Source organism: Erithacus rubecula (genome assembly GCF_903797595.1).
Source record: "Erithacus rubecula genome assembly, chromosome: 17".
In the NCBI taxonomy this organism is placed as follows: Eukaryota; Metazoa; Chordata; class Aves; order Passeriformes; family Muscicapidae; genus Erithacus; species Erithacus rubecula.
The window spans coordinates 14,316,053-14,340,835 of record NC_136669.1 but is presented as its reverse complement, the minus strand read 5'-3'; the positions used below and the strand labels follow the sequence as shown (position 1 = coordinate 14,340,835).

The window sequence follows — 24,783 nt, the reverse complement described above, 5'->3', positions numbered from 1 at the left end:
AATTATTTTAATTCATTAGCTCGGTCCCGCGTCCCTGAGGGAGCGGTCCCGCCCCGCCCGCCGCCAGAGGGCGCTGCCGCCGCCCCGCGCCGAGCGCCCGCCAAGATGGCGGCGTGTGGGGTGGCGGGCGGGGGCTCGGCCCCGGGCCGGGGCTCGGGCCGAGCGGGGGTCGGGACGGTCCTGGCGGCCGCGTTGGCCGTGCTTGGCTCGCTGCAGGTGGCCCGCGGCGCCGGGTGAGTGTGTGGGCACCGCCTGTGCCCGGCTCAGGGGGCTCCCGGTGCCCTGCGGTCGGGCTGGTGGAGCGGCTGCCAAGCGGGACGGGCGCCCTCGCAGCGCGGCGGGTCACAGCGGGGACGCGGGAGAAGCGGCCCGGGGGTGTCAGCGAGGCCGTGCCCACCCCGAGCTGCGCCGCTCTCATCACCCCGCCTTTGCGGCCTTGGTGTTGTCGTTGCAGGAGCGCCCCCGGCGAGCCCCCCCTGCGGCCCTACCCGCCGCCGCAGCACGGCCCGCGGCACGGCCACAGGCACGTCAGGGACTGCCAGCCCCTCAAGTACGGCAACCTCACGCACGAAGCGTGGCCCGGCGACAACAGCACCGCCGGCCCGGTGGCTGTCACCAGAACGTTTGTCTCCTACCTCCACCCGGAGGGCAGCGACCGCAAGGTGATCTATGGCCACTTCACCTTCGTGAGGAACCCCCTGAGGACCTTCTCGGTGCTGGAGCCGGGCGGTGCCGGCGGCTGCCTGGCTCAGCGCAGAGTCCCCGTGGAGGAGACTGCGAAGCTCAGCAAGTGTCTGGTGGCCCAGAACGGCGGGTACTTTAACATGGAAACTGGAGAATGCCTTGGGAATGTTGTGAGCGATGGAAAGCTGGTGAGAGACTCTGGAGGCCTGCAGAACGCTCAATTTGGCATCCGGAAAGATGGCACCATGGTGTTCGGGTAAGAGCTGGGGGGATTTGGAGAATGCTCTCTAGCTTGAAGGCTTTCAGGCATCGTGGGCAGGCAGCTTATTACAGCACTGCCTCCTTGGCCTCCCCTGTTAGAGCAGAAGCTCACTTGGAGTGCTGAAGCTAGGGACGTTCTTGTTGTACCTCTGTGGCCCTTGGCTCGTGTCCTAGGATGAAGAGAAGCTCAAACTTATGATCTCCAGCTGCTTATGCTCCAGTGTCTCCTCTCCCAGCTTGCAGTAGGGACACTGGGCAGGGTGGAAGGGAGAGGGCTCTGTGTTCACCCCACAGGACACAGAGTGCAGTGTGTGTGCTGTGGCTGCAGTACAGAAAGGCTGGGCTTTGGAAGGGACCCCACGAGGTGCCTCATCCCTGCTCAGTACAGCTTGGATGGACTGGGCTGCTCAGGGCCATGCCTGGTTGGATTTTGAGCATCTCCAGAGATGGAAACTCCATATCCTATCTGTGCAAACCATATTAACACTTTCTGGGAACACTTTAAGGGCAGTGACTCCATCACTGCCCTGGGCAGCTGTGCCAGTGCCTGACCACCATTTCCATGAAGAAATTTTCCCAATATCCATTCTCAACCTCCCCTGGCACAGCTCGAGGCATTCCCTCTCAATCTGTTCCTGTTCCCTGGGAACAGAGCCCTGTCCCCTCCTTTCAGGGAGTTGTGCAGAGCCAGAAGGTTCCCCCTGAGCCTCCTTCTCTCCAGGCTGAGCCCCTTTCCCAGCTCCCTCAGCCTCTCCTGGTGCTTCAGCCCCTTCCCAGCTCTGTTCCCTTCCCTGGACATGCTCCAGCCCCTCAGAGTGTTTATTGTGAAAGGCCCAGGACTTCCCCCAGCACTGGGTGCCTCAGCAGTGCCCAGGGGATCCAGGGTCACTGCTCTGGCCCTGCTGGCCACACTGTGGCTGGTCCAGGCCAAGTGTCACTGGCCTTCTTGCCCCCCTGAGCATGTGACCCTCCCCAAGCAGCTGGAGACAGTAATTCTGATCACCATCTGGTGAGGAATATTTGGCTGAGTGCAAGGTCTCCAGGAGCTGCCCTTCCCCAACAGCAGGAGGATTCTAAAAGTCCCAGAAAGGTTTCCAGGACCCTTCTGGTCTCAGAAGATGCAGCAGCAGCCTGGAAGCTGCATCCTCCACCCTTCTGGTAGCTCACTCCCAGGCCTCAGGAAGGATCCCTGCAAATCCATGCTGGGTGTGCCAAGCCAGGGCTTTATCCTGCAGCCATTCTGGCAGCCCTGAGTACCTGATTTATGTGAGAGAGGGACTAGGTGGGTCAGTGACACGTCCCTGCAGTGAGGGGACTGCTGTGGAGTGACCAACAGCAGTCTGAGGGTCACTGGTGAGTCCTTCACCTCAGCTCTGCCCTGCTGCTCCCCAGCTCTGGCAGGATGTCCCTGTTAAATGGAGCTGTTGTGTTTGGTGGTTTTGTGCCTTCCAAACCATCATCAGAAAATTGGTTTGGATCTAAATAATTTTGGCTGTCAGGACAGTGGGGAAAGTTGTTCACAACTTCACTGGTTCACCCTGCATCTGGACCAGCAGGACACAGCCCAGGGCACAATTGCCCCGCCCTGCAAAGCTGCTGCTACTGCTGCTCCCTGGGCTGACAGGGAGTGAATCCAGGCTTTAAAAGCTCTCAGTCCCTGCCCAAACTGTTTTGTAGTTTGATCTAATTTTAGGCATGGTCGTGTTGTCTTCTTGTACCTTTCCCATGGGAAAAGATAATTAGTTTTGCATGTTTTCCATTCAGGTATTTGCAATTACACTTCTCTACAAAGCACAAAGCTTTGTTTGCTTTCAGTCACGGATACCAGACAAGTAAAAGTTCAGCATCCAGCTCCCACAAGGCATCAAAAAAGTCACCTTTAAATCCAAAATCTCTGTCAGAGCACAGCTCTCCAGCTCCAGTCCCTGCTCCATTCTCTCAGTTGCAAACATCCCCCAGCACCAGGCTCTGCTGAGGCAGGTGTTCTCTTCACCCTCATTCAGGAGAGAGCAGCGTCCTTCCTGTGGTGACACACAGCACCCAGATGGAAGGGGCAGGCAGCATCCAGTGCAGCTGCAGGCAGGCTGGATGCTGTAGCTCCAAATGCTCTCCAAAGCTGTTTGGTGTCACATTTTTGGAGAATAGAAGCTGACAGGCATCAAGATGTTACAGATGCTTCCACAGATCCCTGAGTATTTGGCAGTGGCTCTGTCCTTGTGCCATGCCAGATGCTTGCTGCCCTTGTTCCCCTGGCTCAGATCTGCTGGCCACATTGCTGTTGTTGCTGGCCACATTCTTTCAGGCACAATGGCCTGGGACCATCATTAGCTGTGGGTTTGTGCAGAAGAGCAGAGGTCAGGCTGCTAAAGTGATGTTTCATGCTGCCTGGCCCCTAGTTTTGGATGTAGCTATCCTTCATTCTACCTTCTGCTTTTACCCTGCTTCAAGAGCCTGCTGGCAGCAGGAGAGGCTTTACCATGATGTGCTGTGACTGTGGGTAACCCTCCTGCCCTCTGTTCCTAGTTACCTGTCTGAGGAGGATGTGCTGGATCAATCCAACCCCTTTGTGCAGCTTGTGAGTGGGGTGGTTTGGCTGCTGAGGAATGGAGAGGTGTACATCAACCAGAGCCGGGTGGCCGAGTGTGGTGACACTCAAACCACAGGTAAATACTGTGGGGCCTGGCCATGGATTGTCCTTCCCCAGGGGCTCTTGGGAGAGGGGGTACTTAAAAAGTCCAGCTTTCAGAGAATAATGGAATAATTTGGGTTGGAAGGACCTTAAAGACCATCTTATTCCACACCCCTGCTGTGAGCAGGGACACCTTCCACTACTCAGGTTGCTTCAAGACCTGTCCATCCTGGTCTCGGACACTTCCAGGGATCCAGGGGCAGCCACAGCTTCTCTGGGCACCCTGTGCCAGGGCCTGCCCACCCTCACAGCCAAGAATTCCTATCCTGTCTAACCTGTCCAGAGAAATTCAAATCAGATTCCTCTCACAGAAGTTGAATGCCAAGGGATTGTGAATCCCCTGCTTTGCACCCGTGCCAGACAAGAACTTAATCAAGAGCACTTTTGTAGGGCTTGGATGAGCAGGAGGAGCCTGGGCTGTGCTCCTCACTGTGTTTCAGTTCAGATGAGGCCCTTGCTGGGAGCTCTTTTGCAGACAGATGTGTGTTCACAGCCCATTTTGTGCCCCTGCTGAGTGTGAATTGTTCCCTGTCCTGCAGGAACCTTCGACAGGTTCATCAACGTGACCTCAGCCAGGACTGCGGTGGGACACGACCGCCAGGGCCGCCTGGTCTTGGTTCATGTGGATGGGCAGACAAAATCCAGAGGGTAAGGCCTTCAGTTCCTGGGCCTGGAGGGACACTGCAGCTGTCAGGGACATGTTTCAGACAGACTCGTAGAGCTCAGGAGAGCCAGAAAAGGCTCACTCAGCCCTCCTCAGGGTGTGTGGGATGGGAGATATTCCTCTTCCACAACAGAGAGCAACAAGCTCCTGATCTAACAGCTTCACTGAAGGCAAATCAACAACCAACCTCTGTTTTGCAGGGTCAGCCTGTGGGAAATGGCAGAATTCCTGAAGCAGCAGGGAGTCATCAATGCCATCAACCTGGATGGTGGAGGCTCTGCCACACTGGTGCTGAATGGGACCCTGGCCAACTACCCCTCTGAGCACTGGTAGGTGCTGCTGCCTGGTGCCCAGGGTGCAGAGCCCAGCCCCACACCCTGGACTGCCTGGGAGGGCACAGCAAAGGCAGGTGGCAGGATCTGTGGGAGTGAGCAGCTCTAGAATTTAAAGAGATTGAGTGGCTCCATGTTTTTTCCATTTAGTCATCCAGGATTAAAGCTGAGCTGGTTCCATATAGGCAGCAAAGCTGTGGTGTGACTGAGTGGCTGGTGTAGGAATTGGATAAGGCAGCAGCTCTTAGTCTGGGAGATTCAGAGCTGCACATCCATGGGAATTAGCAGAGATCTGCCAGCAGCTTATTATTATGGAAGAGAAACACTGACTGGGAGACCCTCATTGGAGGGAATCTAAAGAATATTCTGTTTTAAATTAAACTTTTTAATCAGTTCTGACTGCAAACATGAAGGGATTTGACATTCAGTTGCTATAACTACAGTGATATAATTTATATCAAAGCAAATAACGTTCAAAATGTGTGCTGGGTGCCAGAATGAGGGAAGCTGGGACTGCTTTAAGGGAGACTACTGTGTTGCTTCTGTAATTTTGTGTTTAAAGTGATACCTATCAGATGGGATTTTTAACGCAGTTAAAACATTGACTCCCATATAGTTTTATGTTTCTGTTTTCCCAGAATTAAAGTTCATGTTTGGCAGTGTGGATCAGGAGGAGATCTCTGGGTTATAGAAGGGGTGTTGGGCTGGGCTGGGCAGCAGCGCTGGCTCAGCTGGTGTCCCCTGTGCTGTCCCCAGCTCCTTTGACAGCATGTGGCGCTGTCCCCGGAGCATCTCCACCGTGGTGTGTGTGCACGAGCCGGGCTGTGACCCTCCCGACTGCAGCGGCCACGGGCTCTGCGTGGCGGGGCGCTGCCACTGCGACAGCCCCTTCTGGGCAGGTGCCGCCTGTGACAGCCTGGACTGCGGCCCGGCCAACTGCAGCGGGCACGGCGTGTGCAGCGCCGGTGAGTCCCTGCGCTGGGCGGGGCGGGGCTGCGGGGCGGGGCAGCCCTGGGGAACAACCCTGGGGAACAACCCTGGGAGCTCCCTGGGAGCATGGTGTGCCTGCCCACCAGGCACCAGTTGGCTGCTTCCCCTCTGCTCCAGTGTCTGGGGCACAGATGGGCACAGATGGGCAGAATTCGTTGCCTTTAGGAGGCAGCAGCAGGGCTGGGCTGGGGCTTGGTGCTGGAAACATCAAGCTCTGTGCCTCAGTTTCTCTTTCTGCCCTAGGGTTGTCCTCTTGAGTTTTTTGTGAGGCTGCTGATGCGCAGGGCAGAATCATTATGCTGTGTGAAAGCAGCTGCTTCTGTCCCCTCCCCCTACTGTTCCTTCTTTACTTGCCTCTCCTACTTGATAATTTTTACAAGTGTGCAGGTGCTACTCTTCCATGAATATGAAACTAGGGATTGCTGGAATATCTGCCCCCAGTTTCTGCCCTCTGTGCCCCATCTCATTACCCTTTTCCTGTCCTCCTGACTCAGCTCTCATTCAGGTGTGCCCCAGTGCAATGGCTGGGCAGAGCTTGGTGGCTGCAGGTGTTGCCAGTAGCTGACCCAGAGTTGATCCCAGGGAATGCCATGAACAGGGATTGCATTTGGGAGGGGGGGTGTATGAACCCACCCTTTATGTGAGCACAGGGTTCCTCTTCTAGGGATTTGCTGGCAGGGTAAGAAGACTCCTCAAGAGGCAGAGGCTCCTAATTTTTAGTCCTTGCTGCTTGCAAGTGTTTTTTTTTGTTGTCAATAACACTGTTCCATGTGTTTGTGTAGCTGGATGCCTGTGTGACCCTGGCTGGACTGGCAGCAACTGCACTGAAGGTAAGCACTGGCTGCTACTGCCCTGCCTCTTCACAGCCAGGGAGAGGGGAGTGGGAAACTGTCCAACAGCTGCCTGCCTGAGGGGGAGCAGGGGAGGGAAAGGCCACCCTGTGGGCTGGGCTGCTCTCTTCTGGCAGTGTGAGTTTAATTGCAGCTGCTTGGTGTGAGACACTCAAGCCCTTGCTCATTGTTCAGGGCACACACTGAGCTGATTGCTGAGCATCCCTCCTCACCCTGAGCTGTGCTGTGCACTGGGATTGCTTACCTCTGCCACCAGGGCCCTGGTGACACCTCTGCTTGTCTCCTGCAGCCTGTGCTCCTGGTTCCTATGGGGAATCCTGCAGCCAGAAATGCCAGTGCCAGCATGGCAGCTCCTGTGACCCCGTGCATGGAGCCTGCAGCTGCCCTGCTGGCTTCTATGGCACCAGCTGCGAGCATGGTAAGGGTCCTGTGAGCAGGGGGAGGGTCCTGTGAGCAGGGGGAGGGCCCTGTGAGTAGGGTGAGGGTCCTGTGAGCAGAGTGAGGGCCCTCTGAGGAGGGTAAGGCTCCTGTGATCATGGTGAGGGCTGTTCTCAGTGATCTCTAGGGCTGGCAACAGCACTTTGTGTCACTTCTGGATCATCTCTTGTGGGCGAAGCAAGGAGCAGTTCTGCAAGGGGAGCTCAGGCCTGAACATCACCAGCTGGCTCCCAGCTCTTCTGCCTGTCCTACCCAAATGGGCTAAAAAGGACAGGAAGGAGCAGAAAGAGGAGTTTGCTCCATCCACAGAAAATTGTGGATTCCTGTTTTGTCTCAGCCCCAAAGAATTGCATTCTTTTCCCAGAGCCCCTGAGTGAACACAAAACATTCTCTGCTCCAGGGTGTTGCACCAGGCCCTGCTGTAGCCCAGGTTCAGGTGATGTAGGTCAGTGCCTGTGGAATGCTCCACACTCACTGCTAACAGAGCTGGCCCTCTCCTGCCTCCTATAACCACTCCAGCCCCCTGTATCTAGGTGAAAAAGTTAATTACAGTTGGGTTCCTGATTCTGTCAGTGATGCTGTGTTCTAGCCTGGGAACACTCAGCCAATCCCATCCCAGAGATGTTGCCAAGATGCTGCCCCTGGATCCCTGACAGTGTCCAGGGCCAGGCTGCTCAGGGCTTGGAACAGCCTGGGATAGTGGAGGTGTCCCTGCCCATGGCAGGGGGTTGGAGCAAGATGAGCTTTAAAGTCCCTTCCAGTTCAAACCATTCCATGATTATGTGGTGCCAGTTTCACACAAACACCCCTCTGAGTCTCACCAAAGAGCAGCCCTGAACTCCCAGCATGGTGCTCCCAGGCTGCTGCAGGCTCAGCTGAGCTGAGGGAGCTGATGCACAGCCTGGGTGGTGTCAGAGCAGTTGGAGCCTTGGCAATGACCAGTCCCTCTGTGACCCCATCCCCAGAGTGTCCCCTGGGCTGGTTTGGGCCGAGCTGCCGGAGCCGCTGTGTGTGTGAGCACCTGTGTCCCTGTGACCCCGAGACAGGAAGCTGCAATATCACCCAGCACGGGGCACTGCAGGAGCAGCTACACAGAGGTACTGACTGCAGGGGGTGGGCTTTGGAAAAAAGTTGAAAGAGCAGCTTCAGTGCATATTGGTGTTTACTTAGACACCAGCTCTGTTTAACCTTGCTCTTTTTCAGTGGAATTGTACACCCTGCCCCACCTTTCTTCCCTCCTTTTTTTTTTTTTTTTTTTTCCAGCTGGACAGTGCTTGGCTTCCCAGAAAATGGAAAAGAGCAAAGAAAAATTCTCTCTGTCAGAGTAAGTGTGTGGTGCTCACTGTACATCTCAGAGGCTGTCACAGAGCATGGGGGGTGTTCAGTCTACAGAAGAGGAGGCTCAGGGCTGACCTCACTCTCCACAACCCCTGACAGGAGGGGACAGGCAGGGGGTTTGGGTTCTGCTCCCAGGGAACAGGGACAGGACAGAGGTAAACAGTCTTGAGCTGTGCCAGGAGAGGTTTAGTTTGGATGCTAAAGAAATTCCTTCACAGAAAGGGTGGTCAGGCACTGGCCCAGGGAGGTGGCGAGTCCCCATCCCTGGAGGGATTTAGAAGCTGTGTGGGTGTGGCAGCTGGGACATGGTTCACTGGGGATCTTGGCAGTGCTGGGTTAATGGTTGGACTCGATGATCTTGGAGGGCTTTTCCAGCCTAAAGGATCCCCTGGTTCTCTCCTGTCTGGGAGCAGCCCACAAGGGAACACAGAGAAGGGAGGACAGTCCTCTGCACACTGGGCACATGTGCCACAGGTGAGCTGTTGGTGATGTGTTTGTGTGTCCCCAGAAGCTCGTGGCTGTCCCTGAGCTGTGCCCTGGCCCTGCTGCTGGTGCTGAGTGCCCTGGGGAACGTGGGGCTGCTGCTGCGGGGGCGGGGGCGACAGCGCGACTATCGCTACCACCCCCTGAGGGACATCAACGGAGACAGCCCTCACTGCCCCACCTCTGCTGCCTGGGACCAGGACACCCAGGAGCCCCAGGACACCCAGGACCCAAGCCAAGAGTTCCTTTAGAGTCGTGGATGGGATGGGTACTTCACCCTGCATTGCCCCTCATTGACTGGCTCTGGGGCTGTTCCCACTGGGAGCCTCACGCTGCTGCCTGAGGAGCCTCAGCCCAGGAACTGCCCTGTTAGGCCTTAATTTCCTTTCCTCTGCTGCCCCAGCACCCAGGACTGCAGTATTAGGGGATGCAGGACATCCCTTGGGTGCAGCTTTCCAGCTTTCCAGCTGCAGCAGGAAAGGAGATGGGCTGGTTCCTTCCAAAGCTGGAGGGAAACAGGTGAGGGATGCAGGTTACAGGCACCTCTGAAAGATGCTGCTCACCTGAGCAGTGCTTTTTAAGATGCAAGTTAAACTGCCTCTAGTACAAAGCTGGGCTTAAGGGTATTACAGTCGATGTCTGCTCTCCCTTGCTCAGCTCAGATTTTATTCACAAAAGTGACAAAATGTTACAAAATGTTATAAAATGTTGAAGCAGGTGCAGCACCCAGTGCCAGCAGAGCCCTCCTCTCCTGGCCATGGTGGTGGCTCAGGGGTGACACACAGGGTTGTGACAGCCCCAGGCAGGGCTGGAGTGTTTTCTGGCTAATCCTCAGGCCATAGCAGCCCCAGAGGGTGATGAGTGCTGTGTTTTGGGCCAGCTCCTGCAGCACACCACCACAAAAAACCCTGTCACCTCCCAGGTTCCATTTGTGCATCTCCCCAAGTTCCAGGAGCCAAAGGCTCCTGAGGGACCCTGGCAGTGACACAGCCTGGAGCTGTCCCTGTGGGGAGGGGCACAGACAGGGACAGCCTGGCATGGCTGGCATGACAGACTGGGCTGGGGCACCAGCAAGGTCTCCAGCCCAGCCAGGATCCTGTGCACCTTCTCTGGAAATGTGGAACACATCCTTCCACAGTTACACTAGAACAGTGTTGGAGTTTGCTTCCCATGAGGGAAACCCAGCCTTGGATGAGCCCCTTGGATGCTGCAGAGGGGTGAGAGCCTGTCTGAGCCCCACACATCTTTATGCACTCACTCCCTTTTTACCTCTCCAAGTACAGGACATGTAATTTCTGTGCCAGTGTTGGCATCAAATCAGCCTGTAACCAAGAGACTCTATTTTTCTATGATTTACAGAAGATTATTTGAAACTTGAATAAAGTCTATTAGTGCTACCTGTCTGAAACTCAAAATTCCTGATGTGCAGCTGCAGAAGGAGCTGGTCCTCTCCCAGTTAACCTCAGCCACCCAGTGGAACCCAAGGGCTCTTATATTTTTAATAACACCCACACTGCAGGATGTACTGCTCAGCCCATTTCTGTGCTAGGAAACTAAAGAAAAGATGCTGGTTCTGTAGAAAAAAGCCCAAACATTTTAGTTAAAAAGCAGGAAAAAGTGAATACAAGCTTTACTTCTGCTTCTGGGAGCAAATAGAGCAGCACACAGGCTTGAATTTTCATTGCCCTGCAATTTCAACAATTGAATCAAACAATTCCACGTGTTCTCAGAGATGTTTTATTTCCCACATACCCAAAAGTACAGCTCTACCAGGACCCACAGACACCATCACTGGAGGATATCTGTTATTTCAGCACCCTGCAGTGGCTCTTACAGGAGGTTTGAGGGTTTTGGCTGAGAAGAACAAGGAATTCAGTGTGTAAGACCAAAGCCAGCTGCAAAGGAGAGAAAGTAAGTGCTGCTAAAAAACTTAATTAATGCCCATTTAACTTGTGTAACTGAAAGCTTGGAAATGGGTGTTGGTGTCACTAAAAGCCAGTAACTGTGACTTGACTCCAATTTCACCTTCCAAGAGAGAAATAATCAGATGTAAGGAGCATCACAAACGTGTTGGAGGATTATTAAAGGTATTTGCATGCAGGAATCTTTGACAGCTGCTATCAGGTAAGTCTCTAATAGCTGTTCTTGCATTAATTGCTCACAGTACAAACATTTGGGATATTAAAGCAGTGTGAGCTCATAAAATGCCTTTTGAAATGAGGGATTCCCTGCCTGGAGCAGGGCTGGCCTCAGCCCCAGCAGTTTCCCAGCCCAGTGTGGACAGCTGGGCTCACCACTTCCTACTGGGAAGTGCCAGTGGATTTTGGATTTTGGTTTTTCAAAACCTTTTGCTAATAAACCAGACTGGGATTAGAATTTATTAACAATTCCTGAAAGGGAATAGACAGAACCGACCTGGCTGAGCAGAGGAGCACGGCTGCATCTCAGTCACTGGGGACTCCCAGGCCTGGTGCCGGTCGGGAATTCTGTTCCCAGCAGCGAGCACAGGAGCTGAGGAAAGGCCGAGCTGCTCCGGTGCCTCCTGTGAGCGCGCCCAGTGCCGGCTGCAGCGCTGCCCTGCTCCGGTGTGACCTGCGGGGCTGGAGCGGCCCCAGTGCCCCGGGGGCTCAGCCCTGCTCCGGTGTGACCTGCGGGGCTGGAGCTGCCCCGGGGCTCAGCCCTGCTCCGGTGTGACCGGCGGGGCTGGAGCTGCCCCGGGGCTCAGCCCTGCTCCGGTGTGACCTGCGGGGCTGGAGCGGCCCCAGTGCCCCAGGGGGCTGGGACAAAGCCCTTTTCACACCAGGGAGCAGCAAAACACGGCTCAGGACTGTGCCCTGAATGACAACTGAGGCCATCCAGCATCCACGCTCCTGCTCTGGGACAGAGCCCAGGGCAAAGCTGGAGAACGCCCCGGGAATGAAGGTGGCACCCCTGGCCGTGTTTGCACCCTGTGGCACAGCACCTTGCACTCCCCCAGCTCCCACCAGACAGTGCACCAGCTCTGAGGTAGGTGTTGTGTTTGCATAGGGAATATCTGAACCAGGGAGAGCCCCAATTTGCTAGGAGCCAGTTTTTAATTAGCAGCTCACAGAGCCCGAGCTCATTGGCCTCACTGCAGAGCAGCTGCTGGGGAGAGAGCAGGGAGAGCTTTGCTGCATCACCCACAATGAGGCCAGTGCCAGGGTTTGGGCTTAGGAGATTTCTGAGGATCCAGAACCCCTCCCTCAGTGAAGAAAACTGAGCTTATTTTCTAAAGGACATTGATGTCATTTGAGGGAGTAAATGGTGACATAGAAGAATTCTGTGTCTCTGACACAGTCAGGTTTAAAAAGCACAGCACAGCACCCAGGCTGTTGCTCCCTTTCTCCTATTAACATTCAGGACATAAAGGGAACAATATTGAATTATTTAAATTGGTTTCAAAGTAAACTGTCAGGTGGGATAAACTTGGCAGTCAAGGAGAGGTCACTAGCTGCTTCACAGACCTGTGCTGTGATCTCTGATGGGCAGAGGAGTGGTACTGCCAAGGGACAAGAGGAAAAACTGGGATTGGGATATTCCCAGAGCCTGGAGTGCCCTGTGGAACCAGCCTTGGACCTCACCCTTCAGAGATCTGCCAGGGGCCAAGTTCCAGGTGCTTCACTGACAAAAGTCAAACACCCAAAACTTCTGGTGGGCAGCAAACGGCACATCCCACATTTCAAAATAAAATTTAAAAAAAATCCAAGGCAAAGGAAGAGATGCTTACCCAGAGCAAACCCAGGGAACAGGAATGTTGCCACTACAGGATGTGAATAACCATGTGAGAAAGGAAACAAAAATCCTGAAACAGCACAGGGGGAACAGGGCTGGGGTTGCTTCTGGAGCTTTGGGAGTCTGAAACTGTTTCTAGAATCAGATTTTATTCTGAGTCAAGGATTTTCCATGAAGGATACACACATGAACTTTTGCTTCCAGAATTCCTGACTTTCCAGAGAAAATGTGTCCCTCTTTATCAGACTCCAGCTATGCTGAAATGCCAGAGACAGAAGTTTTATTTGTCTGGGAGAAACATTAAAGTCTATGGAACAATTGAGAACTGGAAATCAGAACTTCCCTGAGCTCTTCTTCACAGGCAGAGATGCAAGGTGCACAGTAATTGCCTTGGCTCCAATCCCTAAAAAAAAGCCACCAAACAACTCAAAACCACATCAAGTTCTTGGTCTTCCATTGTCCCAAATATTTTGGCTCTTTTCTCCTTTGGCAGAGCTTCAAAACCAGTGATTAAAAAAGCAAGGTGGGAAGGAAGAACTTCACAGATTCCTGAATAAAAACTTGGGGAATATTTGACACCCCCTCTCATTTTTTTTTTCACCTGGACAAGAACATGGATAATTTGCTCCCCAACCTGGCTACAGGAAGCATCAGAGATTAGGGACAAACATGGCATTTTTGGTGTGCAGGAAAACAGTGCATCTTCATGACAACTCCTGAACTCAATTCTTGTTTCTTAATCCTAAAAAACAGTCTAAAAAAGCACTGGACTCACACCTTTCCTGGCAAGGAAGGTGACACAGCCCTTACTCCAATGCAGCCCTTTTGCAAGAACATCCAGTGATCACAAAGATCGGGACCCAAGCAGAAAGATTGCTTGGGATTAAAGACAATCAGTTATTCCTTTCTGAATCAAAGTTCATCCCATTAAAAAATGGTGACTGTATTTAATAAATAGTAAATTCTGACATTATAAATAAGTTAAAAATTAATTTAAAATAAGCTAGTATAGAATAAATAGGCTTCAATAAGTGCTTACATACATACATGCCTCTCTGAAAGATTTCAAGTGAGCTCATGTTTAAAAGAAGCAAGTTCTGTAATACTGCCAGAAAATCTTGTGCCTTCAGGAAATCAAATATTGCTTTTCTTAGCCCTTTAGGATTGGATTCAGTTCCCATCCACTCAGGAATGGGACAGACCTACTCATTATTGCTGTAAACCTGAGTAAAAAGAAACAATAGTTTGGAAGATGCCATTCACTGCAGGCAGATACAATGCCTGGAATTTCTAAAAAAAACCCAACAACATTTTGACTTTGTTTCTCAGCAGGGTTAAAAAAATCCAACACATTTCCCAGAGCATCCTGCCAGACCAGAAGAGGTTTTTGGTTTGGCCTGGAAGTGATTTCAGAATTGTCCTACCTGTACCCAGGTACTGGCAGTTCCTTCCAAGGCCCTGCCCCTGGAATGCCCACTTGACTGTCCAGGGTGGAAGCAGTACCCTGTGGGTACCCAGGACATTCCCCTGGTTCTGCCACCCAGGAATTATCTGAAGGTCCAACAGGTAAGGCAGCATCAGCCTCCTCTGTGGCAAAGGAGTGATGGGAAGAGCCCTTTACAGTGGAGTGGAATGGATCCCTGCAAACTCACAGGCACCCAAAATCCACAGGGGGTGAAGGAGGCTGCTGAGGAGCAGGCAGCTGACCCAAAACTCCCAAACCTGCCCTTGGAATCTGAGTTGTTGTGGCTGAAGCAGCTCCCAGAGGCCTCTCTGTGTCCAAAGGGCTGTGAGGGCCCCATGGCTCAGCCTGGAGCTCTTTGGTTTGGGTTGGCAGCCCAGGGTTCCCCTGCTGCTGCAGCCTTGGCTCTGCTATCTGGACAGGTGGGAGCTGCTCTGGGACTGGCTGGAAGATGTGGTGACTCCACTCAGCTGGGAAAAGCCACTGTTGCAGGATTCCAGGCTGGACATGGATCCCCTGGCATGGGACAGAACAGATGTGCTCTTAGCAAGGCAGCAATGCAGGGATAACCATTCCTCCCACAGACCAGCTCCCCCTCTCCAGAACTTCTACAACTGCTTTTTGGCCCATTATTTCCCACCTGCTCTCTAGGAATCTCTGTGTCATTATGAAAAAATCATCAGAGACATTTTTTCTCCAGTTACAGATATTATTCCTTGTCTCTGACTATTGTTCTGGAGAAGGGGAAGCTGGGAGCTGTCCCTGAGGAAAAAGGAAAGCTCCAGAGCACTCCAAATGCACTCCTGTAAAGCCAAGGGCTCCAGGCTGCTGCACACCAGAGTCCCAACTCAGCATCCCCAGCTCCTCCTGCCAAAAGCAGGCTGGGCTCAGGAAGAGCCCCAAGGAACAAGCATGACTGGAGAGAGGCATTTCTGCTTCTCTGACCCCACAGGTCACACCTCAGGCTCACCACTGCCCAATGCCTCCTCCAGCTCTGGGTCAAGGACCTGCACAGAGCTCAGACTGACAGGAGATGGGAGGTGCTGCTGGCATTGAAGGAGGAAGCCAAGCACACCCTGCCAATGCTGGCTGTTCACCTGTTCAGAAGTGCTTATCCTTCTCAAGTGCCAAACAAAATCATCTGGGAAATAGTCCAGGTGATATTTAAATTAATCCAAAAGTAGCTTCTGAAAATATTCCCAACTAAGATAAAAATCCTCCCAAGTAAAAAACCTCTTCAAGAACTGCAAGCAAGAACCAAAGCACAAATTCCACTGCTGAACACAGAGTCCAGAGAACCTACAGCACCAGAGGAGATTGGTTGCACAAAATGTAACCAATATCACCAATTTTGTGTTCATCACTTGTCAGTGAAACACACCCCCTGTGTTTCTGATATCCAAGTGTTTCACTCACACTCAGTGCCATTTGTAGCAAACCCCGTGTAAATGCCCCACCTGAAGTCCTTGGAGGCCAGCACCTCGTAGTAGTAGATGAGCTTGCACCTGTGGCTGGAGCCCTGCAGGGAGGCCAGGACATCATCCACACGTGGGAGGCTGGAGCTGGAGCAGGGCAGGGGCCCGTGCATCCTCCACTGCAGGATGTAAAAGCCAGGCCAGCGTGTGACATGGGAGCCCTGCAGAGAGGGAGGGACAGAGGGGACCGTGGCTGAGTGACCCAGCACGTTCACTCTAAATTAGCATTTCACAGGGGACCCAGAAAATGATCACAGAATGGTTTGGCTGGGAAGGGACCTTCAAGCTCATCCCACTCCATCCCATTCCATTGTCCCAGGCTGCTCCAAGTCCCATCCAGCTTGGCTCTGGACACTGCCAGGGATCCAGGGGCAGCCACAGCTGCTCTGGGCACCCTGTGCCAGGGCCTGCCCACCCTCCCAGGGAACAATTCCTGCCCAATATCCCATCCAGCCCTGCCCTCTGGCAGTGGGAGCCATTCCCTGTGTCCTGTCCCTCCATCCCTTGTCCCCAGTCCCTCTCCAGCTCTCCTGGATCCCCTTTATGCCCTGGAAGGGGCTCTGAGGTGTTCCTGGAGCCTTCTCTTCTCCAGGTGAGCACCCCCAGCTCTCCCAGCCTGGCTCCAACTCTCAGAGAATCTCTGTGCCTTCCTGTGGCTCTCTCCAGCAGCTCCACTTCCTTCTGTTTTAGATTCCCAGGTCTGGAGGCAGCTCTGCAGGTGGGGTCTCACCTGAGTGGGACAGAATCTCCCCTTTCCTGCTGCTGGGAATGACCACAGTTCCCATTTCTGATTTCCCACACCATCAAATCCCTCCCTCCTACCCAATTACTTTGGAGCTTGCAGGACTCTGAACCCGAGGCAGGACCCAAACCCTTCTGACCTGGATGCTCTCTCCTTCCCTGCAGACCAGAGGAGACTCCACCCTGCTGTAATCCACCCCCAGCACCCAGGTCTTGTCGATGAGCTGCACATTGTCCCCTGCAGCAGAAGGACTTGGTGATGTGGCTTCCTTGTGACTTGGCTCAGGAGCTCGTTTGGAGTGGAAGAGGCTGAACACCACATCTCCCTTCAGGATGTCAAAGTCCCAGGTGATGACAGATTCCCCTTCCAGGATCTCCACAAGTATCTAAGAGAGGAACAGAACAAGCCCCTGTTTGGGTCAGTGCTCAGGTGGCAGCAGTGTGCTCCTCCCCACTCTGGGGCAAACACTTGGCTCCACAGTCCTTCAGCTGGCTGATGGTCTGGATCCCTGAGGGGGATACACACGATTCCAACACCCAGACCTACCACAGTAAAAACCCACTCAGGGGTTTTTACCTACTCACATCAGAGTTGGTTCTAAATTAGTTACTTGTTCTAGGAAAACCTCAGTGGAACACAAAACAGGACACAGCAAAGAGCCAAAGCAGAGTCACTCCCCATCAGAGAAGCCAGAAGACTGATTTGACACTTAATTGCTCCTTTTTGGGATATCCTGTTTGCTGGTGACTCACATCAAGCAGTTCCCAGCACACACTTTCCTTTATCACCCCAATTACTGTCCCAGCTACACTGCTGGGAATGGGAGCTGAACTATCAGAAGGGAAACTGAGTGGCCTTTACTTCTCCCAGGAGGAGGAGGAGGAGGGTGAGGAGGAAGAGACTAGACCTTACAGAAGATCAGGCCATAGCAGAGATCAGAGACACTGCTGCTCAAACTGCTGTTCCTAACTCCCACCCTTCCAGCTGTTCCCTTCCAGGAACAGCAGCTGCTGCCGAGCCCTCCCTGCCCCTCTGTGGGAACCCCTGGCTGCTGCAGCCAGCCCCAGCAGAGGGGCCATGCCACAGTGCCAGCCCAGCAGCTGCAGCTGTGCCCTGTACCTCGTGTGGGGCTCCTTTGAGGACACTTGCAGAGTGGTAGATGGTCTCTGTCCACAGCCGGATGTGATCCGAGTTCTCTGGCTCGTCCTCGGTCTGGTAAAGGGACTTGGGGACGAGTCCCCCTTCTGAGACAGTGCACTGCAACAGCCAGACACCAACAGGAGGGGTCAGAATGCTCAGCAGTGAGCCAGGAACACGTGCTGGCTGTCAGCTGGCTGAGCCCTCAGCTGAGCCAGAGTAACACTGCAGCTCTGAGCTCACTGGGACTCCCAAGGTTCATGTGAGCTCTCTGTAGAGAGCTCTGACCCTGCTCCAGGATCCCCAGGGCAGCACCACCACTGCAGGGGGCAGCCCCTGTGCCCAGAGGAACTGCCCTGTGCCCAGAGCAGGGGCATGCAGGCCAGCACAGAGCTTCCAGAAGGCAGTGGAAAGGCAGGGTGGTGAGGAAGAAGGAATCAGTTCCAGATTGCACTTGCACAAGAGGAAAGAAAACCTACCATGCAGTCTCCTCCCAGGAAATCTGGGATCACATCCTTGTCCACATGGTCCACCAGCCCTCCTGAGCCCTGGTAGTTATTGCCACTGTAGATGAGGAACTTCTGCCTTGTGTTCTCATTGATAAAGGGACTGACCTGAAAGACAAAGGGCACATGAGACATGGCTGTCACTGAGGGCAGCTCAGTGGAGACACTCTGAGCCATCTCACCACGATGCCTTGGGCTCTAGCCTGGAATGTCTCAGCAGTGTGCAGTTCCACAGCTCTGAGGCACTGCCCAAAGAGAGGGGCTACAAACAGAAAATGTTCTCTCTCTCTGTATCATCATCTCACAACACTTTCTGCTTCATGAAAAGGAAGTCTGCAGTCACTGCCTCACCTACAAACATCACAAGAAATGTAACAACCACGTTGTCACATTGCCAGAGCAGTCAGCAGGCACCAGGCAGAACCAGATTTATTATTTACTACCTATTACCCTTCAGTGTCCTACAGCATGAGATTAAAAGGTATCTGTCTTTTCCCATCTATGTTGAAATGAAATCTCTGTTGAAATTTGGGTGGAATAGGGAATTCTCATTCAGGTTTCTTATCCTGTACTGGTGGTTGGGAGTCACCAGAAGCCCATAGGCACCCCATGACCTGGCTCTGCTGTGGCCTCTTCAGCAGCTGCCTGGAGATTGTCCCTCCCTGCCTCTGCTGATGCAGCTGCTTGTGAACCTGCACAAGTGCCAGTGATCCTGTAGAGCCCAGGTTTCACCCACCAGGGTCCAGAGCACGGGGAAGACCCGTGGTGCTCTCACGATCAGGAGCCTCCCCAGGGTCTCAGGGTAGTTGTCCTCCACCACCTCAATGATCCTGAGCAGGGCCTTCACCCCAGGCCGCCAGAGGTGCCTCATATTGAGCCCCTCCAAGTCCACCAGGCATGTCCAGGATCTAAAACAATCAGGCAGAAAAAGACCTGTCAGAGTGTGATGGCTCAGTTTAGGATCCACAGGAACCCCACAGCCTGAGCAGGACCCAGGGAAGCCAACAAGGAACACGAGCAGTTCCACATCTCCACGTGCGCAGCAGACACCTGAAACCAGGTGAGCTCCGGTAACACAGGCACCCACCCCCAAGGGCAAGAACATCTGCCACTCTGGGAGAAGGTGAGGGTATGCAGGCCTATTACTAAAAATAATATAAAAATGCATTTTAAATGAAGGTGGAATCTGGCAGACAGGCTCCTGCATTAAAAAAAATGTCAGAACTTAAAACATGTGGATTTAAATTACCAAGACAGAAAGACTAATTTAATCTGAGATGGACTATGAAAATGATGTAAGGAAGGATCAATACTTGCTTTCCAATGAAATTGCAGGATTTGTCTGCAATTAAGTCCAACAAATAAATTTATATTTGTATATTTATGTATATATATGTATCTGTGGTCTCCATACAGCCCAAAAGACACACTGCTGTCTGCACTGTAGCCCTAAGGATATCACCCCAAAGCACAGCCGCTTCCTTCACCATGGCAGGGAGAATCTGCAAAGACTCAGGAAAACCAATTATACTGACGTGATGGGGCGGCCGAAGATGTTGGTGTTTTCCTCACATCTCTTCTGTCCTTCCTCATTAATGGACAGAACCTGGAACCAAAGAGCACAGACAGGGATTAACCCCAGTATGGCTGAGGAACCAGGATGGCCTGGAAATTCTTTTTTAAAAAATACAGAAAGCAAAGTGCAGGGCTGGATGGGATATTGGGCAGGAATTGTTCCCTGGGAGGGTGGGCAGGCCCTGGCACAGGGTGCCCAGAGCAGCTGTGGCTGCCCCTGGATCCCTGGAAGTGCCCAAGGCCAGGCTGGATGGGGCTTGGAGCAGCCTGGGACAGTGGGAGGTGTCCCTGTCCATGTCAGGGGTGGGATGGGATGGGATAAGTTTTAAGGTCCCTTCCCACCCAAACCATTCCAGGATTCCTGATGTATCTCCTGATATCCTGATGTAACTCCCCAGCACCCCGAGGGGAACAGGTGACACACAAAGACACAACTCACATGTCTCAGCAGGGATTCCTCTCCCAGGGCCTTCACCAAACCCTTGGTGTCCATCTGGCCAAGGCGCAGGATGTAGAGCGGCCGCCCATCTTCCAAACAAAACAAAGGCTTTACAGAGGGCAGCACTTCAGTCTCCCAGGCTATCACTCTCACACCATTTTAAAATCCACTTTAAATATTTGAAAAGGATAAAAATCCCTGCCAAAAGTAACCTTTTCAGAAGAATTGCTTTGCACTGACTGATCTGTGCAGAGGAAATACAATTCTAGGGAAGCAGAGTGGCAACTCACAGGCACTGAACTGCATTAGAAGTATCAATCCAGCTTTCCTCAACAGCCCAGGAACCTGTGCCAGGGGCAGCTCCTCACCTTTGTCCTGGTAGTGCCAGCCCCCAGTGTAGTACTCCTGCAGCAGGGCTGGGGGTCTCCAGGACTGCAGGATGAGATCCACCTGGTACTGCTTGCGCCAGGCCAGCGACTGGCACAGCATCTCCCGCGCCTTGTCCATGTTGAAGTCGCGGGCGCGCAGGAAGCGCAGGATGTGCTCGTCCTTGGGGATCTGCAGACAGAAAGGAGCAGGGCTGCAATGCTCCCTCTGGCCTGCAGAGGAGGCTGCACTGCCTACGTCGCTTTTTCAGCTCTTAAAACTAAGATAGCAAACATGAAACTTCCCTTTTCCCTCCCTGTCTTTGTAGCTAACCCGGCTGGATGCAGCAGAGGGTGCCAGGAGCAACTCACTTCCCCAGTGCAATTCCCAGGAGCCCCAGCAAACCCTGGCTGATGTTTCCCTTGGCTGGTTATCCACAAGGACCCTCCAAAATACTGTGTGAGAGTCAGGGAGCTGCAAGTTCACTGCCCAGGGCAAATCAGCATGGCATGGCAACAGGTAATGAACAGCCACAGGTAACACATTGACCACAGCAGGCACGGGAGGGGAATCTCAGCTGTGCAGGCTAATAATGCCACCAGTACCAGTTCCAGGCCCTGCTGCTGCTGTTTGAACAGGAAAGCTGCTGAGTGCTTCAAAAGCTTCCCTGCCCCAGCACACCACAACCAAAACTACAACACACCTTTCCCAATTGCTCCCCCAGCACCAGCAGCAATCCTGACACCACAGGCACAAAAGCTTTCCAAAGCAGGTCTGCAGAATAGCTGATTCCAACCTCCTTCCAGATCAGCCACGTTCTCTTTAGCTGAAGAATCAAAGCAAACTTGCCAGGAATGCCAAGCAGCAGGAATTAGCAACAAACCTGATGGATTCCACAGAAGTGCCAAATCTGACTAAGAGTCTGTCAGCTGCAAATCCAAGTGGATTAAAGCTGCATGTGCTGCTGGATTCCCAGTCCCTTACTCCAACTTCCCCAAAAGTGCTTGGCCTCATTCTCTACAAGTTTCCATAAAAAATTTCCAGATCTGTTGAGCAGGAATCGTCTCTTCCAGAGCATCCATATTGTGCAGCACATCCCCAGCACTCCCAGTCCTGCTGGGACACAAACCCCCATGTTCAGGAGTCAAAGCTCCTTTGTCTGTCCACTGCCAAGCTCAGGGAAACACAAAGCTGGGTAGAAAGCAAGGCTGGCAGCTGTGTCAGGAGGGAGCAATCTCAGATTCACAAGCAAGAGATGGCAAGAACTGACTTGCCTAAAGAGGCAGAGTTCAGGCAGCCTAAACCAGTCCTAAAGCACCTTAGGAGCAGGGGGGAGGTTAACACTGGTTCTGTTTGTCCTGAAAAGGAGAGAGCAGCCTTCCCAAAGATGATCTTGGGAGTATTTAGGGGAATTCAGTATCCCAGCAATTTCAAAGCCAGCAGAGAGTTCATCAGCTAATTCAGGTTTGTGTTCCTGCTGCTCAGAAGCAGCTGTCACTCATCAGAGCCAGCCCAGACACCCTCAACACCCTGGATCTCTGCAGGACAGGCCACTGCTGATGGAAGGGTTGATGCTTTTCATGTTTCAAACCTCTCCTGTGCACAGCTCCAGGCAAGAGGCAAATTCAGCACTTCTGTTTGGACCAAAGCTCCAAGAAGACTTAAATTCCACAGTGGAATCACTTTTTTATCCTTGTCCAACCAAAGCAGTAACTCCCACATGCAAGAAAACAAAGGTTTAACTTCAGCCTGCTTTTGTATTCACTGGTGAAACTGCTGCACTCTGCTGCATGGTGCCAAGCCTTGAACAGAGCTTCAAGCTGCTGCAATTTAATGCCATTTGCAGTTTGTTCCTTCAACTCCTCAGATTTTTTAAGCAACATATCTGATTGTAAAGGCAATGTCTACTTTGGAAGAACAGGGAAGGGATAGTGAAATAGGACAAAGGACAAAAATAAGAAGGGCCATTTTCCAAGAAACAGGAGATCTATTTCTTGATAATTTCCAACAGAGTAATAAGGCCATCCCTGTTCTGAATTAAAAGAACAGATTGTCACAGCAAGGTAAGAGGCTCTCCAGGGAAAACCCCAGCCTTGCAGGATAAGCTCCTGATTTTGGCCTCTCTGTCAGGGAATCAGGAGAAGCAAACAGCCAGGCAGTCAGGGGGTTCAAGATGAAGTTTCAGTAGCCAGCATCCCCCATCCTGTGTGCCCACCATGGCCATCCAAAGGCCCGAGGCAGCTCCTGCTGTCCCTGGAGCTTGGGATTCAGCTGCAGCTTCCCAAGGCTCCCAGCACAGCACAGGGGACAAGGGCTGCCACTCCCTGCCCAGCTCCAAGCACCCAAGGGGCAGCTGTTCCACATTTTGCTCATGCTCTCTCATTTTATCCTTCTACAGCTTCCACTCCCCAGCCTCCGACATGGAAAGGGAAAACCAACCTGTGGGTTGATACTTTTCAACCTAAACAAATGTTTAGGTAGTGCCTGCTGCAGCTAAAAGTAGGATCCTGGCAGGTCACCCAGGCAGAAAGCCTCCCTGACTTTGGGATGTCCTTCCACCCAGGACCCACTGGGTGAGACCTCTCCTACCCCCATGGAGCTCACAGCATTTCACTGTTCAGGGCTCCATGCACAGCCTCCTGTCCTCTGCCTCAGGGCACAATTCAACAGCACTGTTGGTGTCTGGAGCTTATCAGCTGCTGGGAGCCTCTCACACTGCCCCAACATCTCCTGTTCTTTTCAGACTGAGGTTTTCTGGGAGCTGTTTCTCCATCCACATTCCTGGGTACCAACAAAACCCACGTGCCTGCTCACACACAAGGGAACTTCAGGAGTTCAACAGCAGCAGAACAATAGCACTAAATCTTTGTTACATTTTATTTCTACAGAGGTGATGCACATTCACTTTTCCAAGAGAAAGCAGCATTCTAAATCATGTTCAGGCTCCCTGTACTCAGAGAGATATGCTCAGCTCTGAGACATGCAGCACAGCATGCAGGACTGGCAAAGCTCCTTGTAAAGCAGCAGTTTTTTTTGGCAAGGCCAGGTAAAGGAAAAAGAATGAAAATCTTCCCAAACCCAGGAATGCAGAGTACCTTACCTAACTCATCCTGACTGAGCTGATTCCTTCTAAGTCAGGAAGCTTTAACTGTTGAAACCACATCCAGCTGTTCTCTCCTTCCAAGGGGGATCACTTGCTCTTCTTCCTAAGCATCCTTTATCTACTAACCCCACAACATTACTCTCTCTGGTGCTATCCTTGGTCCTTCTTTCCTTCCTCCCTAATCCATCTCCATCAGGAAATCTGGAGTTAAACCCATCTTGAGGCATTCAAGCTGCTCTTTTCCCAGTCACATACCAGCTACCCTGATAGTCTGACAAACTTTTCCTTTACCCAAAAGGAGCCCAGGTAACTTCTGGACATTCCAGAAGAGCAGAGGCACACCTGTCCCTCAGTGCCTGTGCTGCTTCTCAGGGAAAAACCAGAGAACCACAGAATTTCCTTGAGCAGGAAGGGACCCACAGGGATCCTCCAGTCCAACCCCTGTTCCTGCAAAGACACCCCAACAACCCCACCCTGTGTATCCCTGGCAGTGCTGCCCAAACACTCCTGGAGCTCTGGCAGCCTCAGGGCTGTGCCCATTCCCTGGGGAGCCTGGGCAGTGCCAGCACCCTCTAGGGAAGAAACCTTTCCTGATATCCAACCTGAACCTCCCCTGGCACAACTCCAGCTCTTCCCTGTCCCTGTCACAGGGAACAGGGATTGGAGCTGCAGCCCAGGTGAACTGTGTGCTCCATCTCCTCCAGCTGAACAAACCAAGTGCCCTCAGCCTCTCCTCCTACAGCTTCCCCTTCTCCCTTCCCCATCCTCATGTCCCTCCTTTGGACACTTTCTGACAGCTTTAGATCCCTCTGACATTGTGGTGCCCAGGAGCAGAGGTGAGGCCACTGTGGCACACAGCAGAGCAGGACAGTGCTCACAGGACATGCTGACCTTCGGGGTCACGTCCAGCTCAACATCAAGCAGGTGCTGTACTCCAGCCTCACTCCCCAGTGTGCTGGTGCATGCAGGGTCTCCCATCCCAGCAGGGGTCCCCTGGGTGCCCCTCAGTGCTGCCCCACCCACCTTTCCCTTGTGAGTCTCCTGGAGCCACTGGCGCAGGCGGATCAGGCAGCTCTCCTGCATGGGGCTCAGCTGGCCCAGGTAGCGCTCGATGTAATCAGCGTCCAGCTTGTCAGCTGCAGGAGGAAACACAGCTCAGAGCTCGCTGGCACAGCCAGCAGCAGGGGAGCAGGTATTGCTGCACACTGGGTTCCTATGATTTACAGGGCATTTGCTCAGAAGCCTCATTCCAGCAGCCTGAGGGAGGGAAGAAGGGACACTCTCCCAGTGATCGGGGCATGAGGCCACAGTTTGTGCTGTATCACAGCTGGATCACTCCAGCTGTCTCTGGCAACACCAATATTCCACTCAGCCCTCAATTGCTCCAGCAAGAGTTTTAAAAGATCTATCATGAGCTCTGGCACTCAGCTCACCAACCTCTCCAAGAGCTGGGCACTTCCATCTCCACGTGTCCTAAATCTCATGCACAACTGCA

General features: G+C 52.9%; 2 protein-coding genes across 4 annotated transcripts in view; one reads left to right on the top strand and one right to left on the bottom strand.

The window, feature by feature from the left end:
- Nucleotides 1-90: 90 nt before the first annotated feature.
- Nucleotides 91-10,127, top strand: NAGPA (N-acetylglucosamine-1-phosphodiester alpha-N-acetylglucosaminidase). 2 transcript variants are annotated; one of them, XM_079321078.1, is made up of 11 exons: nt 91-233; nt 455-940; nt 3,469-3,608; nt 4,174-4,282; nt 4,499-4,627; nt 5,387-5,595; nt 6,403-6,450; nt 6,761-6,889; nt 7,875-8,006; nt 8,173-8,233; nt 8,759-10,127. In XM_079321078.1, exons 1-11 carry the CDS (start codon nt 106-108, stop codon nt 8,979-8,981), a joined length of 1,794 nt encoding a protein of 597 aa, XP_079177204.1. In that variant the 5' UTR covers nt 91-105; the 3' UTR covers nt 8,982-10,127. The 2 variants fall into 2 exon arrangements, with proteins under 2 accessions (XP_079177204.1, XP_079177203.1); XM_079321077.1 differs by having other exon boundaries at nt 8,756-10,127.
- Nucleotides 10,128-13,410: 3,283 nt separating this feature from the next.
- Nucleotides 13,411-24,783, bottom strand: part of SEC14L5 (SEC14 like lipid binding 5) — a 34,803-nt gene continuing 23,430 nt past the window's right edge. For both annotated transcript variants that reach the window (XM_079321071.1, XM_079321072.1), the window contains exons 8-17: nt 24,312-24,424; nt 20,188-20,377; nt 19,820-19,908; nt 19,341-19,411; nt 18,542-18,713; nt 17,779-17,913; nt 17,282-17,419; nt 16,302-16,547; nt 15,403-15,581; nt 13,411-14,461 (exon numbers count right to left, since the gene is read on the bottom strand). In XM_079321071.1, the coding sequence (XP_079177197.1) occupies nt 14,356-14,461; nt 15,403-15,581; nt 16,302-16,547; nt 17,282-17,419; nt 17,779-17,913; nt 18,542-18,713; nt 19,341-19,411; nt 19,820-19,908; nt 20,188-20,377; nt 24,312-24,424 (1,439 nt within the window). In that variant the 3' untranslated portion in view covers nt 13,411-14,355. The remainder of the gene's footprint in view (nt 14,462-15,402; nt 15,582-16,301; nt 16,548-17,281; nt 17,420-17,778; nt 17,914-18,541; nt 18,714-19,340; nt 19,412-19,819; nt 19,909-20,187; nt 20,378-24,311; nt 24,425-24,783) is intronic.

Bases quoted from the DNA above. Each gene is read 5' to 3' on its own strand.
- NAGPA (XM_079321077.1), top strand. From the start codon at position 106: ATGGCGGCGTGTGGGGTGGCGGGCGGGGGCTCGGCCCCGGGCCGGGGC. The intron at 4,283-4,498 runs GTAAGGCCTTCA...TCTGTTTTGCAG, and splicing joins GGGCAGACAAAATCCAGAGG to GGTCAGCCTGTGGGAAATGG. The intron at 6,451-6,760 runs GTAAGCACTGGC...TGTCTCCTGCAG, and splicing joins TGGCAGCAACTGCACTGAAG to CCTGTGCTCCTGGTTCCTAT.